Here is a 20,400-nt window from a genome sequence, read left to right as displayed (position 1 = left end):
GGCCGCCGTGCGCGACGCGGGAACAACTAATTAACGAGCGCTCCTTCGGGAGCCTCGCAACGATCAGCGCCACTTGGCACGCTCTCAGTCATTCACCACGTGTCGCGTTCTGGGCGCTCCCTCCGGATTTTGTTTTTATTATTTTTCCGCACGCGTTTTTGACTTTTTAAACGGTTTTTTCTGGATTTTTTTGACGTTTTGGTTTTCTACCGGTCTTCCCTAGCTTTTCGACCAAAATTTGTTTTCGAAAAAAATAATTTTTTCGCAAAGAACGTATTTTTTCGCGAGAGTCACGGTTTTGTTTTCGCGAGAGGCACGGCCGTGCCTCTTGGAAACGAAAAAAAAAACGTGTTTTCTGTTTTTTTCCTTTCGCGAGAGGCACAGTTTTGCTTTCGCGAGAGGCACGGTTGTGCTTTCGCAAGAGGCACGGGCGTGCCTCTTTCGAAAAGGGAAAAAACGTGTTTTCTATTTTTTTCGCGAGAGACACGGTTTTGCTTCCGCGAGAGTCACGGTTGTGCTTTCGCGAGAGGCACGGGCGTGCCTCTTTCGGAAAGGGAAAAAAGGTGTTTTCTGTTTGTTTTTTTCTTACGCGAGAGGCACGATTTTGCTTTCGCGAGAGGCACGATTTTGCTTCCGCGAGAGGCACGGGCATGCCTCTTTCGGAAAGGGAAAAAAACGCGTTTTTTTTTCTTTTCTTTTTTTTTGCGAGAGGCACGGTTTTGCTTCAGCGAGAGGCACGGTTGTGATTTCGTCAGAGGCACGGGCGTGCCTCTTTCGGAAAGGGAAAACCCCCCGTGTTCCCGGTTCGGGTTTTTCATCGGGTTTTTTCGTCCGGTTTTTTCGTGAAAAAAAAGTTCATCAAAACTTATCAGCATGGGATCTAGTTTTGAAGATCTCGACGCGAGGAATCCAACGGCGAAAGCGGTTCGAGATTTGGACGCACGGTTTAAGAGATAAAACATTTTGAATAAACGGATCTACGAAAAAAGGGAAAACTCCCGGGTTGTGACAAGTGGTGCACATGCAACGCGCCACTTGTCGCTACCTGGGGAGTTGGAGTGATCTCCGCAAGTAGTACTCTTTAATTAGTGATTTCGGCGCGACGCTGGGTAGCGAGCGAGCGAGACAACCATGTTTTTTTCTTTTCTACGCATCAAGACAATTAGGTCCCCTCAACAAAAAAATCAAGACAATCAAGTTGCACGAATATTAAAGACAAAATATATCAATGGTATTGGACTTAGATGTGAGATAACTATTTCACATCTAGATGTGAAATAGCAAATCTGTAGTAACCCAGGTAGCCCCCTAATAACAATTGTCATCCAGTAAGTCGTGCTAAGGCCAAAGAGGGTGTTAAGTACAATCTTGTAAAAGAAGATGTATAAGAGGGTTTGCTTTGATTTAATTGAACGGAGTAAAAAATATGTTTTTCATATGATTTAACTGAATATGTCATACACTGAGAGGATACTGATCACAATGCAGGGCTTCCTCCCATATTTGTCGGCAAACATGCCCCATGGCACAGCACTGATTGTTCTTCCAAGGAAATAAGTAGCCCCTTAAGAGACATAGTGTATGGTGAGTAGGTACTAACAGAAAATAACCGCCATCACATCATAACGCTGTTAGAGTCTACTTCATGTAGACTTCTCTTCCCGTAATTTTTCCAATATCACACGACGAGGGGGGGGGGGGGGGGGGGGGGATGCTCACCGACAAAACCAGCATAGAACCCAATGTCTTGCTCCTGCTTTGCTACTTTAAGGTCCTGAATCTGTTGCATGTAACAAAGTTGAACATATAATTAATCACCATAGAGTTTTTTTTTGTTGTTGCGGTAACTCCATAGATTATTCAATAATTCATCAAACAATAATTTCCATGAATACAATCAGAATAGATAGGTGTTCAATTTCTGTGACATCTCTACATACCATGAAGTAAAGATAGGGAAATAGCGACTTGATCGGTAACGCTGGAAAGATAACAAACCAGGGTGTTAGTTAGAAAGCATCAAAAACTAAATTAATCTGATATAGCTGAACTAAAAAAACAATAAAACATACAAAAATATGTCAGATTGTGACAAGAAAAACTCAGAGTTCTGTAAACGAATTGTGTGACCGTAGAAAAAACCATGAATGAAATAACATGTTGGGCACCATGTTGATCTTAGTATTCCGAAGTCTGAAGTTGTCAGGATCTCGTCTGGTTTATTGTATATATCTTTTTTTTTGCTGTGTACATGTTGTGGTGGGCAGCCTCTGCTGAGTTATTGGCCTTCAGTTGGGTGCGGCCCAGTTATTTTGAGATTGATTGTTTCTTCAATTGTTGTTAAATTTGTGTTTGGCCGTGCAGCCTATACCTTTTCCTTTTTTGAATGAATATAATATGTTTTTGCCAATAGGATCAGATCCAAAATAAAGATTCATCAGAAATACAAAGCATCTCAAACATAATAAAAATCACATCGAGGTATATGAACCACCGAACGACCATTGTCGCTCCCAGAAAGAGCCACCGACTCACATGTAACCAACTCTTCTTGTTGGGGATTTTCTTTTACATTTTGTATCGAATCACACACAACTTATGCGTGAGACATAAGGAAGGAAAAGAAAAACTCATGTAGCCGTTGTCTCTTTAGTATGTCTCTTTTTAAGCTCAAAAATCTAATAACAACAAGCCCAAACAAAGAAACCAAGTTTTCCAAATAGGGTCGCAACTCTAAGTTTTTTAGAAGAATCAAAATTTCAAAACTGTCGCAACTGCAAGTATACAAATGGGGTTGGTATTAAAAAAAATTACTACGCCTTCTTTCTGTGCTCACCAGACAAGTTTACAAATGGGATCGCCAAAACACACGCGCGCGCGCACGCACGCATGTAACCAAAAATATTTTGGGGATTTTCTTTTTTTACATTTCGTATCGGTCGCGCACGAGTTCTAGGTGAGCTATAGTAACCCCTCAAGAAAGTTGCTAAAAAAGTAAGAGTCAATTACACCATCGGTGCTTGAACTTGGCACGAAAAGTCATTTTAGTGCTAAAACTTGTTGTGTACATTGAACCGGTGCAATAACTTGGCTTAGGATGCAAATACGGTGCAAATTGTTGTTGAATACGTCCACGGGGCTGACTAGGCATGACAGAGTGGCATGGGGCCCACTGTTAGGGACTCAAAGTCGGAGACAACGGCGTGTGGCCCGCTTTTTTGCGAAAACACTCTTAATATTTTGTTCCACAAAAAAACCCCGGTGTGGGTTAAAATAAATACCGGTCCTCAGCGTCCTACATATATGAGAAATAAAATCGTTAAATGTACGGGGCATGGGCAACTAGCCACTACAGCCTTGGGAATTTGTTGTCTCATCTGAATACAAATATCTTATGTTAGTATCGTTAAACAATGTAAATTGAGATTTTTGATACGAGTTAAAAAAGATAGATAGGGAGGGAATCCAACTAGCGACCACAAAAAGACCTGCAATCAAACCTGCCACTCCAGCCAAAGACAATTGTTGCCCCCAAACAACAAGTATAATCCCTCATTTCCTTTTCTTTGCAATATAATCCCTCTTTTCCTAAATATAAGTCTTTTTAGAGATTTCAATTAATACTACATAAGGAACAAAACCTGTGAATGTATATTACTGTAAAATATGTCTATATACATCTGTATAGTTCTTATTGAAATCTCTAAAAATAATTATAAATAGGAACGGCTGAAGTACTTTATGTATGTAAACTATAATCATGTGTTATAAATAATGTACATAAACATAAAAGTAAAAACATTCAGAAAATTTTCATGTACTTTCATTAAATATCCACTTATTAATTTTATAAATATACATGTAACTAAATTAATAAATATACAAATATTTGTATGAGTCATTTAAAAAGTTCATATATATTCAAATAAATGCTCGTATAAGAATATAAATATTTCTTAAATTATAACCCATAAGTATGTCATTTGAGAAAATGTTTGTATAATAATTAATATTCATAATTTAGAAAATAACATGTTGATATGAATATTCAATAGTGGTAATACTTAAATTACGTAAAATAAATTGTGTATAGGTCACAAGTGAAAATTATTCACAAGTTAATGGTCATAAATATTTTGTAAATGTTTGTATTCAATATTTTGTATATTTTAAATATGAGCCATAGTGTAAAAAAATGTTTGTGTATAATACTTTTAGCACACTAATATTTTAACATTATTTTATTACTTACTACATGCGTTTTGCAAATATCTTAAAAAAATTAACGTGTAAAAACCGGCCGCGCTAACTGCAGTCCACATCTTGCTTATATTGAGAGTGCTTATCCAGTCTGAGCATGAGAATTGTTGGGGTTGCAGTGGCTAGTACCGTGCGCGTGCACTCTGCGGATCCCGGGTTTTATGTCAAGCCGGACATATTTTCGTTTCTTTGCTCACACCTTGTACTGACATGCGGACCCGCCTTGCTGGGGCTTTCTCTTGAAAAAATAAATCCGAGCATATCTTTGCAAATAAAGAGCCCGCACGCCCTGCCTCTCCCGTCTGGTCGCTGACTGTGGGGCCCATGCCATGTTGGCGTGCCTAGTCAGCCCGGAGGCGTATTCAACTGTGATTTGCACCGTATTTGCACAAGGAGGCCAAGTTGTTGCACCGATTGAATGTACGCCGCAAGTTTTAGCACTAAAGTGACTTTTCGAGCCAACTGTAAGTGTTAGAAGGGAGAGAGAGATTGGTGGAATAGTTGTTGTATTGCTTGAGCCTCATGGGCATATATATAGGAGTACATGATCTACTTGGAGTACAAGGCAAGCCAGAATATTTCCTAGTCTAACCTATGTTTCCTAATACAATCACGTTACTCAACATCCCCCCGCAGTCACAACGGTAGCGATGCAGACAGTGAGACTGGAGAAGAATCCGAAGGCAAGCCGACGGACACCCCCCACAGTCGTAACGGTTGATGCATCGTGGAGTCGTGGCTGGAGTGGAAACCAACGAGGTTGCTCAAGCAGGCGGTAGCCCTTTGTGCCGTTTGTCGATGTAGCCGAGAGCGTGGGTGGTGGAGCCGTGGTCGAGGTAGCCGTGCGAAGAATGCCGTGGTCGATGTCTAGTCGGGGTAGCCGGTGTCGAGGAAGTCGTCGTGGAGCCGCGGGCGCAAGGGGGCGCCGAGTTAGCATGGGCGCAGTGGTGTCGAAGTAGTGGTGCGCCAGGAAGTAGATGATGTTGACGACGCGTCGCGGCGGGTTTGCCAAGCCCGGGGACACATCGTGGACGAAGGCACGCACCGGTGTTGCCAGCACAGGGCATGCGTAGACGGACGAAGACGAAGTTGACGAAGCGCCGCCCCAGGCTTGCCAGGCCCGGGGACACGTCGTGGACGAAGGCACGCGGCGGTGTTGTCAGCACCGGGCATGCATAGACTGGGACCTGCACAAGTTGTACGCCATGTCGAAGAAGTCGGAGAGGCCAGCAGAGAAGGACTCGACGACGGTTGCAGCGCCAATCGGCACGGGGCCAATGTCGCCCGCGGTTGTCGGAGGAGATGAAGCGGTCGGGGTAGATGACGACGACGCTGGCGACGGGCCGGTGCTGGACGAAGACAAAGGAGGTGGATGGGCGGCTGCGGCGGCTACGGGGGTTGCGGCGGCGGCTACAAAAGAAGAGCGGCGGCGGCTGCCTCACGGCGGCGGTGGCAGCTAGGTTAAGAGCGCGACGGTGAAGCTCGAAGTAGGCGAAGAACCCTGACAGCGTGACGAAGACCGGCGCGGACGGTGGCGTTCCCACGCCAAAGGAGGTGCTGCGGTGCATGCCACAGGAAGTCGACGCGCGGGGACGGCGGTGGACCGCGGACCACGGCGCTACGGCCCGAAGAGGCGACGCGGCGGCGGCGGGCAGGTCGGGGTGACGACGAAAGACCTCAGGACGGTCGCAGGGACCGCGGGCCGTGGTACTACAGCCCGAAGGGGCGGCACAGCGACGGAGCGCGGGGTGGTGCAACCGCGTGGACGGCCTCGAGACGGCGGCGTGGACCGCGTGCCACGCTCGCTACGACCCGACGGGGCGACGCAGCGGCGGCGCGAGGGTCGGTGCAGCCACGGGGACGGCCTGGAGTGGACGGCCTCGGGGCGGCGGTAGACCGCAGGCCGCGGCACTACGGCCCGAAGGGGCGACGCAGCGGGGACGTGGGTCGGTGCAGCCGGGAGAAGAACCACGGGGCGGCGGCGCTGCGGCCCGACGGGGCGACGCAGCGGCAGCCTGTTGCTCGATCGACGGAGGGGCGCGCTGAACTCGGAGACGATCTTCACGGGACCTGCGAAGGCGCGCGTAACTGACGGGCCAGGTCGGTCGCGCGGCGTAGATGAGGCGGATCGCGGCGGCGAGCGGGTGATCAAGCCGATCGCGCGCGAGGTCAGGGACGCCGCTCGGTGGAGGCGTGGTGGCGTCGGAGTCCGAGATGAAGCCGGCGGCGGCGGGCGGCAGGGCGGATATGATTGGCCGCCGCATGGCGCGAGGCCGCCGAGTCGGGGTGATGCAGAAGTCCCGGTCGGAGCAGGGCGGTGACGGTCGGCGTAGATCGACGGGCGGGCCGGCGCGCGGACGACGGCCTTGAGGGCTGCCTGTCACGCGAGGCCGCGGGTCGGTGAAGTAGCCGGCCGGTTGCGCCGATGTCGGAGTAGAGGCGCGAGGTGTCGACGGCGGCGGTGGGCGACGCAAACCGATCAAGAAAAGATCGGAAAACCAAAAAGTAGACGCCGATCAAAACGACCGGCGAGAGAGAAAACCCGGATCAAAGGATCGGGAAAAAGACTCTCTAGGGCAGCCGGTCAACACGACCGGCAGACGAACCCTAGGTACGGGCGGCGCGGCCCCCGGCGGCGGTCATGGAGGCCGACCGCCCCGAGGGCGGCGCGCAGGTGCGGAAGCGGCGGCGGCTAGGGTTTAGGATCGACTTGCGATAGATACCATGTTAGAAGGGAGAGAGGGATTGGTGGAATAGTTGTTGTATTGCTTGAGCCTCATGGGCATATATATATAGGAGTACATGATTTACTTGGAGTACAAGGCAAGCCAAAATATTTCCTAGTCTAACCTATGTTTTCTAATACAATCACGTTACTCAACAGTAAGCACCGGTGATGTAATTGACTCAAAAAGTAACGCCTCAAAGAAAATGTAGAGCCATACATTTTGTACGATCGAAATGCTAGAGGTGCTCTCTTTATGGAACGGAATCCAAGAGACGCTGGCTATGTATAGCTCTTACCGGCGCAGAGGCAGACGATCCAGATGGAGAAGAAGTTGAGGTAGGGGACGCCGGTGTGGGCCTTGTTGGCCTGGTCCAGCCTGCACCCGAGGCACCTCTCCGTGCACACCCTCCTCCCCTCCGCCACCGCCAGCAACGGAGCCGCCATTGCCGCCGTTCGATGTGCTCGCTCAACAGGCGGAGTAATAAAAGGAAGAAAGAACGGCGCACGTACGTTGGCCGTAACGCGCGCGCACGGGAGCAGGCGTGCTGCTGCTGGTGGTGTTAATAAGCGAGAGCGAGACGCGCGGGGAGGGAGAGGGAGGGCGTGTTTACGGCGGCGCCGGGCGACGCGCGTGTTGTGTGTGTCTGGTCTCTTTTTTTCAAGAAAGCTTTCAACCTATTCATCAACCGTTAAGATAATACAAAGAACAACAGAAGTAAAAAATTATACCCAGGTTTGTAGACCACCTAGCGACGACTACAAGCACTGGAGCAAGCCGAAGGCGCGCCGCCAACATCGCCCCTCTCTCTTCGGAGCCGGACAAATCATGTTGTAGTAGGCAGTCGAAAAGTCGTTGTGCTAAGCCTCCATAGGACCAGCGCACCAGAACGCCAACCGCCGCGGATGAAGAGAAGTGTAGATCGGAAGTATCCACCTTGTAGACACACGAACACAGATGAGCAAAGACCAGATCCACGGGGATCCACCGAAGACAAATGCCGAGAGAATCCCATGAGATCCGCCGGAGGTAAGCCTCCACGCGTACTCCGACGATGCTAGAATCACCACCAGAATGGGGGTTAGGCGGGGAGGATCTTATTTCATCGGTGGAGAGCCACCTCCACTTTGCATCTCTGAATATGACACAAACCCTAACAAAACACAAAAAAATTCAGAAAACTGAGCTCTCCCAGCGGCAAGGGACGGGATTCACCGCACCTCCATGATCCTAAGACGATAGGAGACGAGATAGATCAGCGCCGGCGCCGGCGGGAGGAAAAAAAACCCTCGCACAGGGTGTAGGGTACCAGCGGCGGCCGTGCGTACTAACCACGTGAGTCGATACATTTGACTTTTCTTTTCTTCTTTGAAATGGTGTGTTTTTTTTTTGAGGGAAAAATGGTGTGTGTTTGGTGTTGGATATTCAGTCAGAGGTTCGATCGGCTCGGCCCACGCTTGGTTTGCGCGCTGTCTGCCTGCCACTTTCCCTGCATACAGCACGCAGGCATGCGCCGAGTGGATGACCGCTGGGCCCTGGCCTGGATATCCCCGGCAGGTCCCGCACGCAGCGTCCTTGAGCCTTGAGCCATCAACCTCGCCGGCGCCCTGTAACCACCGACGCCGGCAGCAGCCACAACACCGCGCCCACCACTAGCGCTCGGCCCCGCGTTGTTGCCTCTGAGACATGTTTCTGCAACGACGCGGCGTTGTTGCAAAACGACAACGATGACGACTGTGCAAGTGCGCGACGTAGCCGTGGATGCCGTTACAATTTTTTCAACAAGAGCCTGGTTGTAGAAAATTAGAGGCCGGGGCGGGAGATGTTGTTGCAATTTTTGCAACAAAGGTTTGTGCGAAAAACTAGAAAGAAGGTTTTATAATATGGGTCTTGTTGCAAGAAATTAGAGAAGAGGAGTTTTCTAGCAAAGATTTTGTCATAGAAAATTACAGAAGACAAGGAATGATACAGACCGCTTGCGTCATAGAATCAGACGGCTCGTGAGACAGCGGATTTTGTTTAAAGATCCGCCGGCTGACGCATAGCACGCTCCTCATGTGATTATAGGAACATGATGATCATTTCCTGTCAAGAAACAAATAAAGAAATACGTTTGATGTAATAATTAGTGGTGGAATGGATTAATTAGTGGCTTGTTGCGATCAGCATTGAAGGCTTTTGGGCCTTTAGATCTTCTAGATGGACCGCCGTAATTGTTTGAATCTCCCTCTTTAGATGTAGCAAAGGTTGGTTTCCTATGCCATCATGAGCCATAGTATTCTGTTTCACAGGTCGCATCAAAGGTATGGAGATGTGCTACCAAAAATCTGATGGAGATACATCCTCTCCTGATGAATTACAACCCCAGCAAGATCCAAATTCCAAGAAAAACCATCTATCAATAGGTAGCGTAGCAAATTTAACAACAATGGAGCCCAAGCAAGTCGGCGTTGTCGACACACCGCGGGAGTAGAGTCTCAGCAACATTCATTCAGCGCGCAACGCATCGTCTTCTAAAACATCCAACACATCTAGGTCCCCTGGGCGTAAACCTTCCTCGACTCGGACAACAGTACCATGTACTGAAAAGCGTTGTTAGCATCCACAGGATACATCAATCAATATACTGACACTAGATCGCCGAGTCGAGAATTCCCCCACGAGATCGCCGAGTCGCCGCACATGGTTTCATCCCCCCACGAGAACAGGCAGATTCAGGTGTATGCATGACATCAATCCTGCGGCGAAGGTTAAACAAACACAAGCAGGTAAGAAGCAGCCAGTGGAACCAACAGGCACCATGTGTGAAGTAAAAGGCAGAAAACACACTGCAAATATCAGTACCTCCTGAATCGGGGTGCTTTCATCTGCTTGCTTCTGCTCATCAGCCCCATCCTCCTCCTGGTCCTGGCCATCTGTCTCCATCTTCTCAGCTTCAGCTTCCTCTGACGCCTCAGCCATGTTGGTGTCAGGCTTGGGGAGCGCAAACTCAGCAGGAACTTGGCCAGTGCTCAATGCCTGATATCACAGTGACCAACGGGTGCATGTCAGTACAATAATGCATAGGGTGCTTCAAACTGCACAAAGCGACGGCGCTAAATGTCACACGGCATGTTACCTTCTCAAGCCTTGTAACTTCGTCAAGCGTCTGCGAGTTAATGATAGCAGCCTACATACAGATAAAAGACTTGTTAAACACAAATTCACAGCCAGATGTATTACAAAGGAAAAATAGAAGATACTGGCATTTTAACCACGACATATATATGGTAACTAAGAACAAATGATGTCTCAATACCTGGGACGGACATGGACATCATGGTAAGACTAAAACATATGGAAGTAAATATCAAGCCCATACCAAACATATGCCAGTAAAAGACCTGACCATAATTTTTTTCCCTGAATGCAACAGTCAAGTAATAGAGATTCTATTCAACTTGCAATGATGACATGAACGCCTGTGTACAAAACAGAAAGAGGGAGTCAAGTACCTTGATAGCTGTGATTTGTGCAGGCGTTGGAGCGACTACTTTAGGGCCCTGGTCTTTTGTGGTACCTTGAGCATCCATCACTACTGGGGTATAAGCTTTGGCAGCAACCTTCTTTGCCGCCTCCTCTGCCTCCTTTGAGTGGAACTTTTGTGCTGCGTCAGCTCTCTCCTACATAAACACAAAATCTCATACAAAATTTCAGAAACATACACAAAACCAGGCACGGCAAATAATGCTAGTGAACATGCCAACCAAAAAATATTTAATGGCATGCATGCATCTAATTCACAGATAATTAGTTAAAAGAGTTGCTCTTTTCCCCCTTTTGCTGCCAGCACTTCTGCGGTCAATTCCAAAATCATTTTGGAAATCATTCCGAAGGAAATGAATGAACCTGTGGGGAATGAATCAACAAATCAAGCAGCGACAGGATTTCTGTGCAAATCCACAACTTCTAAAAAACTTCATGACAAAACGATTATGGCATGGTATAAATCAACAACTCCTAGCTCCATTCAAAAAAGAAATGAAGAAAATGATTAGAAGAAAAGAGTATTAGCTGCTGACAGAACTCATAAACTGTCAATTAATGACAGTTACCCTTTTCTTTTAGAAGTCCCAAGAATTATCTTGACTTGGTGCTGTAAAGGGCTAGCACGATAACATCTAGATGGTGTTCTCAACTAATACTTCTTCAATTAAAATAAACATGACTTAGAGCAGACATAGTCTATTGACTAGCATAAAGCCGTAAACCACATAAGCCTGCAATGCTGCTAACTTTTGAGCTCGTTTGAACTAACTCATATCTCAGTTAAGTAAAACATATATGGGAGATGTATGTGGGCCGTAGATACATACAATATGTTATGTCCGGACATTATATCGCTAGATTTCTGGGTTCTTTGAAGAAATCATGACCAGTTGGTTTCCCGTATATGAAGAACCAAGCAAAGTTCAATGCAGCACAGCGGCACACAAAATGGTAAATGATGTTTCATCATTAAAGAAAATGCAAACATAGGATGTTGACTTTAGAAACTATGATTAGCTATCAAATGAGAGAAAACTGCAGCGAAATTAGACAGATGTCATTCAGAACAAAATCATTGGCACTATGCAGAAGTATATTTGGACAACATGACAATCAAGAAATCAAGCCTGACTACAGATGATTCAAATATCAAACATAATTGTGTTATTGAGAATTTGGTGGTTGCTAACCTGTTGTTTCACTTTCTTGAAGTCCAGCAAACGCAGATGCTTCAGTTTGTGGATCACATATAACCGGTAATCTGGTTGCTTAGTTACGGTATTATCCAGTAAGCTGAGAAATTGCAGCTTTGGAAGAGAGGCCAGGGGGTCAATCTCCGCAAGACTTGTAAGGCGATTGTTCGTCAGCACCAAAGTATGCATCTTGGGTAAAAACTCTACATGACAGCAAAGCAAAGAGAATTGAAGAAACAGACAACCTATGGAGCAAATTATGCAAGTGAAAGAAGCACATAGCAACAAGACATTGTTTGTTCCTCTTACCACCAAGGTTGGGATTGATACGTGTAATTCTGTTGTTGTTGATTAACAGAGTGCCAAGGCGATTCATGAAAGGGAAGTTCTCAAGCTTGACAATCTCGTTGTCCGACAAGTCAATAGTGTCAAACTGGTCCTGTTATCAAAAAAAAGGAACAAAGACAGTTATAAACACAGCCAGAGAAGGAACTGGAGCAACTACAAACAATTCAAAATGAGATAAAGAAAACCCTATGATTTCAATTTCAAATCAAGCTAAACATTTAAATATTAAGCCATCGGTAATACAAAAATCGCCCAAGAGGTGTGTCACTCATGGTAGAGTCAGTACAAAAAAGTAGGCTGGTAACACAATAACAAGCCACGCATAAAACTGTTATGCCTGGACAACTACATAGAAGAAAGCAAAAGTAACCAGAACAGTAGAGGTGTGGTGATCAAGTATATAAACACTCCTAGCAGCTAATTATATAAGGGCACTGCTCATAGTGAAGAGCAAATTATTTTTATGGGGAGGAAAGGCTTCCAGCATTACCACCCCTACGATATGCACCTCTTGTAAAATTACTACACAATGCACTCCAATACTTCATTCCTTATCGAAGAGAAATGTCCTGGACAACTACTACATAGAAGAAAAGCAAAAGTAACCAGAACAATAGAGGTGCGGTGATCAAGTATATAAACACTCCTAGCAGCTAATTCTATGAGGGCTCTACGATATGAGGGGCACCCACGTCGTCACGCCTTGCAACCCCAGCATAACATTGCATAGCACGGACTGATACAGGCAAAACTCCCTGCTTATAACATGGCCAAGGATTATGAATCCACTAGCAGGGATGTTACTCAGCTAGCATTTAATGGCCAACAGGGAAAAAATCCCAGCAGTAACGTCTGCTAACTTGACAAGGCACCACAGCTTTACCCCTCCCAGCCTCTGTGGCCACTTCAATAGCAGCCAAGCAAATCGATAACCAAAGCAGTAAAGGTGTTGTGATCAAGTGTATAAACACTCCTATTAGCAATTTCTACATGCACACTGCTCCATAGTGAAGAGTGCTTAATTATTATAAAGAAAGGACTAGAACTTCACCACTCGTATAATGTGTACCTCTTGTATAATTACTAAACGATGCAGTTCAATGTTTCATTCCTCTCAACCTTAGCTGGTATATATAGCAGTGCATAAGAACAAAATCATTGCATCGCACCCACTGATAACATTGCATCGCACCCACTGATATACAGGTGAGTGAAACTCCCTGTTTACTTACTACATGGCCAAGGATTACGAACCCACCAGCAGAGATTTTACTCGGCCAGCATCAAATGACCAACAGAAAAGTTCCCAGCAGTAACGTCTGCGAACCTGACAAGGCACCACAGTATTACCCCTCCCAGCCCACTTCAGTTGCAGCCAAGCAAATCGAGACAGCTATGTTCCTTGCATCACTAACTATCTAGAGCTAACAGTTTGTGGTTCTGCGCCCGTTCGTTCTAAGGAAGCAGAACAATTTTCCCTAGAAGCAGATTCGGCCGGCCGGGGAGGTTGGGTCGAGGAGGCCGCACCTTACAGTTACAGCTTAGAATGAGAGGAAGGACGGGTAGGTGGTGGAGCTCACCTCGGTGGCGCCGATGTTCTCGATGATGGCGATCTTGTTGCCTGCCGCCGCCAAGACCAAACGAACCGCCGGTTAGACAGGGGAGAAAAAAGGCAGAGCCCTAGATCTATCTGACTGACGGGCGAGAGGAAGGGGGAAGGAACCTCGGAGGTCGAGCTCGCGCTCCTTGATGGCGTTGAAGAAGTGCGGGCTCTTCCATATCAGGTCGGCGTTGAGCCTCACCATGGCGCACGGCGGCGGCGGCGGCGGCGGTCTGGAGCGGGGAGCGGGTGGCGAAGAGGGGCGTGGCAGTCGGCGAGGGGGAGAAGAAGAACCCTAGCAGCGGAAGCCGAGGGAGAAGGCGGCGGGCGGCTTCTCGCTGGGCCTGGGCTTGCGGGTCGTACACGCCGAGACCTACAAACCCGGTCGGTAGCTCGAAAAGAAATGCGGCAAGTTGTCGACTCGCACAGGGGAGGTGCGACCGAGCGACCGAGTGGGCCAGACCGTTTTAGCGTTACAGCACACACCGGTTTTTGGGAACCTTCTATGATGTTTCCAGCCGGTTTTTTTCGGTTTTGGGAACCTTCTAGAAGGTTTTTGAATCGGCCATTTAATTTTCAGTTCTTTTTCGTTTTTCTACTTCTCTTCTTTTCTTTTTTTCTGTTTCTTTTTTTCTTTTCCTTTTTTACTTTTCAAGTTTATTTTCAAAAAAAATCCAAATTTCAAAAAAAATCCTGTTTTTCAGATTTTGTTCAAAAATTCAAAAAAAAAATCCCATTTTACAAAATTTGTTCATAAATTCAAAAAATGTTTCTGCTTTCCAATTTTTGTTCCAAATTTCAAAAAATGTTCCTGTTTTTTCGAAAATTGTTCGAATTAACTTTTTTCATTTTTTAAGAAATTTTAAAATAATGGCATGGATGTCAAAAAATGTTTGTTTTCAAAAATTGTTCAAAATTTTCAAAAAATCTTCATTTTTTTCAAAAAAAATTCATGTATTAAAAAATATTCACATTTCAAAATTGTTCTCCATTTTACAATTTGTTCTAAAAATTCAAAATTTGTTCGTTATTTTAAAATTGTTCCCATTTCAAAATTTTGTTCGAAAATTCTAAAAATGTTCATGTTTACAAAACAAATTTGTTCACAATTCAAAAAAAATTCTCCTTTCAAAATATTCATGCTTTCGAAAAAATCACTATTAAAATACTTGTTCACATTTTGGAAAACTTTTTTGTGTTTATCAAAAAATAATCATAATTAATTTTTTTATAAACGTTTTGTTCTGGAGTTTCATATGTGCACGCGGCTTTCTCCTTTCAAAAATCTCATTTTTTTAGGAATTTTTTTGATTTTTCACGAAAATGTTTTTGTATGTGCACACGGCTTTGAGTTCTTATAAAATTCGCGCTACATACAGTCAGATAGACATGTCTAGTCGAGTGGTGTGCCACATTCACCAGCTTTGCGAGGTCCTTTGCTCGAATCCTCGTGCGCCCTCTTTTTCTTTTTACCTCTTGTTTAAGTGAAGCGCGCGTCATCTACTAATGGGCCGGCCCAGTTGAGGCAACTATGTGCGTCGCTCCATCTATTTGCCGCAAAATGCGGCAAATAGGAGCTCCCCTCGGATGCTCCAAGCGCCGCCTCTGCTACGAAAAAAATACCCGCCAAAAAAAGGGCCTACTGGTCATAAAATAATCCACCAAAAAAGCCCACCATGCAAGCACCATTCCGGCCCAAAACACGTTCATGAATCAAAGCTTCACTCTTTTTGAGGGGCGGCTTAACGCGCTTTAAAAAACCATTATTGGTAATGTTCATGCGGGTGAAAAAGCGACAAAATCGTTGCTCCCAATTGCAGCTTCTTTATCAAAGTCTTTGGAGTTTTTCTTTTCTAGCAGAGATTGTTACTGCGAGGAAGGTGTTTCCAAGAGATTTCATTGTAATTCTTAGTCATAGGACCTCGCAAAAAAAAATCTTAGTCATAGGAGTTACTTTCTTTTTTTTTGGGGGGGGGGGGGGGGGGGTAGATCCAAATCAATGTACCTGTAATTATTATGAGTATGAATAAAATTATAGATGTTTCTCAAAAAACGATAAAGCAAACAACAACTTCACTCTTCTTCGAGATTGGCAGAACCATACTCCACTGACATGCAAAGCATAGCACACACTGGTCGGCATTAAAGGATAACGGAAAATTCATTAGGTTCGACACTGATAAGGTGGAAATCACTAGGTTCGCCGTCATCCACACCTCCCCTAAGCGAAGGTTAGAGAAGGTGAACAGGCAGGGACGCAAAGAGTTTATGCAACAAGATATCAGTTGCAAGAAAAATCTACAACAAAACCTATGTTGCAAACAAATTATAAAATAGTTTGCGACATGACCTTTGTTGCAAAAAAAAATCTGCAGCACCAAATGTTTTTGTAGCAAGACTTGTGTTGCAAAAGTGTTCTTGTAACACGACTTCTATTGTGAAAGTAAGAACAATGCTCAGCCAGGGACGCAGAGAGTTTCTGCAGCATGATATCAGTTGCAGAGTGAATTGCAAAAAACCACCACATTTGAAGTTTAAGCATCAGATTGCGACCACATTTGTAGCGCGTCCCAAAAATCCACCAATTTTCTTGTAAATTTTCTCAATAAAAGCAAATGACCGCTTTGCCGCAGTTAACCCGATTTCTGACAGGGCTGGCCCACCCGTCAGGTTCCACGTTGCACAAACCAGACGGCGCACGGGTTGATGGCCGTTAGGGCACGCGCGTGGTCAAAGCGTTGCCGGCTTAGTCTACTTGGCCCATTCTCCCCTCTTTCCCCCGTCTCTCTCTCTGTCCTGCGATGGCGGCGGCGGCTAAACCTAGCGGCGGCGGCAGCGAGTCAGCAGGAGGCGGAGGGACTAGAGGCGATGGTGATGGGTTCTCGGAGGTAGACACCTGACTCGGCAGCAGTAGTTTGCCGACGCAGCGGGCTCCTTCACCGGAGCAATCCCCTTCGCCCCCTTCGCCGCGCGGAGTGGGACCTTGAGCGTCGTGCGGCGGCGGCCCTAGCACGCAAGATCAGGGCTTCCGGCGTGGGAGAAGGCCATCAGTGGGCTTCAGGGTTCGGCAGCGTGTGGTAAGATTTCTTCCTCGTCCACCCCTCTCTTCCATGTAACTGCATTCACTAGATTGTGATTTTAGGGCTACAGATAGTGCATCTTTGTGTTTGTTAATGGGCTGTTAGATTTTAGGGCTATAGATGGTGCATCTTTATAGGGTCGTTTCATTTTAGGGCTTTGTTTACTGGATTACTGAAGATTATTTTAGGGCCGTTTCATTTTAGGGCTGATATAGTTAATATCTTCTCTGTATAACATGTTACAATAGGAATTATAGCTCTGGGTTTATGGATTTATGCATGAATGCTTTGTTTACTCCTTGTTAATTACACTTAATTGTTGTCCTGTAAATTATGTGCAACTGAATCAATCAAGCACTAATTCTCCTCAAATTTGTGTAGTTTGGATGATGAGATATGGGAAATAAGGTACCATTTTCAAGGGAAAGACAACTTGGAAAGGACCATTTCTCTGTCAGAAATCACTTATATTAACATGTTAGCACTGCTAGAGACTGAAGAGGGATATACTGAAGCTGACTACATGTTCTATATGAAAGAAGAGGGAAAGGGGGCAGCAGGGATGCAGGTTATTGACAGTGAAGAGAGTGTGGAGGAGATGCTTGACCATTATGCTAAGCAGAAGGTGCTCAACATAACTGTAATTAAGTCTAATGAGCCTAATCCAGGAGAGTTTAACAGGGCAAATATTGTGGAGGAACAAGTACCTATAAATAATGTGGGGGATTCCAACATTATTTCTATAGATGAGGCAGGAGTATTGTTCCCTATTTCTGTTGAAGACCCAGTTGAGGAGCTGTATGCTGTGCCTATTGCTATTGTAGAGCCAGGTGAAGAGGCTGCTTACATTAATACACAAATAGAGCATGACTTTGAGAAAAGCAAAGGGCAAAGAGAAATTACAGGGAGATGTTAGCCCCTCTGATGATGAAGGGTTTGTTGATTTGAACTGGTGTGAGGAGAAAGAGGAAGAGCATGACATATGTAATGAGGAGGAAGATGAAATCATTGAGAAGTTGAAGCAGAAAAGGAAATAGAGAGAGGATCCTATGCATCACTTTGAAGGAGACACAGAAGTGGAAGAGATGTGTCCAGAGGCAGAGGACTCAGACACAGAATCTGAGACACCACTTCCTCAAACATTTAAGAAAGTAGGCAAAGCAGGCCCCACTACAAGATCACACCATGAAACTGACATTGAGGTAATTCCTGATTTCATTCCATCAGATGATTCAGCTTGTTTCCCTGGAGACTATGGCATTAGTGAATCAGATGATGAGTCAGGTCTGCCACTGCCTTGTGGAAGGAAGAGTCAAGCCAAGAGGGCCAGGACTAGGATCTGGTATGATGAGAGCAAGCCAGATGCTCATGACCAACTTTGCATGAGTATGTGCTTCACTGATGTGTATCAGTTTAGAAGAGCACTTAGGAATGTTTGTATCAGAATCCTTAGAAATTTTGTGTACCATAGGAACTGCAAGGATAGGATCATTATGCATTGCACAGAAAGGGACAATGGGTGTCCTTTTTTCATGACTGCATCAACAATTGCTCATGAGAAGACATTCTGCATCAAGAAGATGAAGTTGTTACACACTTGTGGTGCACATGGAGAGAAAACAAAAGTGACAGTTGACTGGATGGCCAGAACCTGTGAGCAGCAACTGAGAGATAATCCAAGGGCTGGTGTTGATGCAATTTTAAAAAGAACAAAGACTAAGTATGGGCTTGAAGTGCCAAAGACAAAGGCCTACAGGGCAAGGTCATTGGCCAGTGAAGTGGTGGAAGGTGACATGAAGGGACAATATACAAGGTTTAGGGATTATCTTCAAGCTGTGCTTGATACCAACCCTGGGAGCAGATGCATTGTGACTACCACAGAGCTTGAGCTCCATCCTAGTCCAAATCCTAGGTTCCACTACATGTTCTACTGTTTGAATGCTTCAAAAGAAGGTTTCTTGAATGGGTGTAGGCCCTTTATAGGTATTATATGCATTCTACATTACTCCAGTTCACTGCTCATATCTTGTACTTAATAATGTACTCATTTCACTGCTTCAATGCAGGTTTAGATGGTTGCTTTATCAAGCTTTCTACTGGGCAACAGATACTTGCTGCCACTGGGAGGGATGGGGATAACAACATATTCCCTATTGCAATTATATTGTTGATAAGGAGGACAAGGATAGTTAGACTTGGTTTCTTAGCCAGTTAAGAGCTTGCATTGGAGAGGGGAACAAGTGGGGCACATACACAATCATCTCTGATAGACAGAAGGTATATTTTTCATTTCACAATTGAATTAGCAAGTTGTAGAAATAATAATTTGTATTATGCATGGAAGGAGCAAGTTCCATGAATAATAATCTCTATTATTACTTAAACAGGGGCTGTTGAATGCAATTCAAGCTGTGTTTCAAGACTCACCTCAAAGATATTGTCTTAGACATATCTATGCAAATTTCCAGTCAGCATGCTACAGGAGTGAGGAGTTGAAGAAGCATATGGACAATGTTGCATATTCATACACAAAGAATTGTTTTGAGGTTGCAATGAATGAACTGAAAAAGGAGGATGTAGATGCTTGGAAGTGGCTTTGTAATATCCCTAAAGAGACTTGGGAAAGGCATGCTATGGATCACACATGCAAGACAGACCTAGTAGTCAACAATCTTAGTGAAGTATTTAACAAGATGATACTAGATGTGAGGAACAAACCAATAAGGAGCTGTGTAGATGGATTCAGAACTAAGTTGATGGTTAAGTACCAAGTAGTTAGAGAGAAGACAGAGAATAGTAAGTGGGAGATAACACCCACTTATATGGAGAAGTTGGAGGAGTCAAAGAAGTACTCTAGGCATTGCACTGCTTACATGGCAGGTCCTGGTATTTGGCAAGTCACTAGTGGGGAGTCTACCTACTGTGTGAACCTTGATAAGTGGACCTATGACTACAAGAAGTGGGACCTATGTGGTTGGCCATGTAACCATGCAGTTTCTGCCATTACAAGAGTGAAGGGACAGCCAGAAGACTATGTGCATGAGTTCTTCAAAAAACCATTGTATAAGGAAACATACAAGCACATCATCTACCCTGTACCAGGGCATGACTGTTGGCCTAAGACACCAACTGCTGACATAGATCCACTAGTGTTCAAAGAGAAGAAGGGCAGGAAGCAAACAACTAGGAGGAAGGGGCAATTTGAGGTCCCAACAAGGAAGGATACATCAAGGATGGCAATTATCACCTGCAGCAACTACAAGATGCAGAAACATAGGTACACCTATTGCCCTCAGCCCCTGAAGCCTCATCTTCAGGCAAGAAAGGACAAGCACAAGGTATGGAATATGCACATTGTTGTCCTTGTTTTCAACTTAACATTACCATGAAACAACTAGCCTCAACAGTTTTCATTGTTTTAATCATTTGATGGCTTCATCCTAATTGTCGGGCTATGATGTGTGCTCTCTTAGAAAACTAGAACTCACTACCATGAAGCTGAAGGAAATATGCCCTAGAGGCAATAATAAAGTTATTATTTATTTCCTTATATCATGATAAATGTTTATTATTCATGCTAGAATTGTATTAACCGGAAACATAATACATGTGTGAATACATAGACAAACATAGTGTCACTAGTATGCCTCTACTTGACTAGCTCG

General features: G+C 45.1%; 1 protein-coding gene and 1 pseudogene across 1 annotated transcript; both read right to left on the bottom strand.

Annotated features, from left to right (window-relative positions):
• The window catches only part of LOC123115339 (probable peptide/nitrate transporter At3g43790), a 28,827-nt pseudogene extending 20,615 nt beyond the window's left edge, over positions 1-8,212 (bottom strand).
• Positions 8,213-9,283: 1,071 nt separating this feature from the next.
• Positions 9,284-14,016, bottom strand: LOC123114360 (U2 small nuclear ribonucleoprotein A'). Its single transcript, XM_044535802.1, has 8 exons — positions 13,779-14,016; positions 13,636-13,676; positions 12,017-12,146; positions 11,705-11,910; positions 10,481-10,648; positions 10,105-10,155; positions 9,831-10,004; positions 9,284-9,724 (listed from the first exon to the last, which is right to left on the bottom strand). Exons 1-8 carry the CDS (start codon positions 13,858-13,860, stop codon positions 9,719-9,721), a joined length of 858 nt encoding a protein of 285 aa, XP_044391737.1. The 5' UTR covers positions 13,861-14,016; the 3' UTR covers positions 9,284-9,718.
• Between the last annotated feature and the right edge of the window lie 6,384 nt (positions 14,017-20,400).

Source organism: Triticum aestivum, chromosome 5B (assembly GCF_018294505.1).
Source record: "Triticum aestivum cultivar Chinese Spring chromosome 5B, IWGSC CS RefSeq v2.1, whole genome shotgun sequence".
NCBI classification, from domain to species: Eukaryota; Viridiplantae; Streptophyta; class Magnoliopsida; order Poales; family Poaceae; genus Triticum; species Triticum aestivum.
The sequence above is the reverse complement of the archived record's forward strand: the minus strand, read 5'-3'. Positions and strand labels throughout refer to the sequence as shown.

Bases quoted from the DNA above. Each gene is read 5' to 3' on its own strand.
- LOC123114360 (XM_044535802.1), bottom strand. From the start codon at position 13,860: ATGGTGAGGCTCAACGCCGACCTGATATGGAAGAGCCCGCACTTCTTC. The intron at 12,147-13,635 runs GTGAGCTCCACC...TTTTGATAACAG, and splicing joins AGAACATCGGCGCCACCGAG to GACCAGTTTGACACTATTGA. The intron at 10,156-10,480 runs GTACTTGACTCC...ATCTGTATGTAG, and splicing joins CACAAATCACAGCTATCAAG to GCTGCTATCATTAACTCGCA.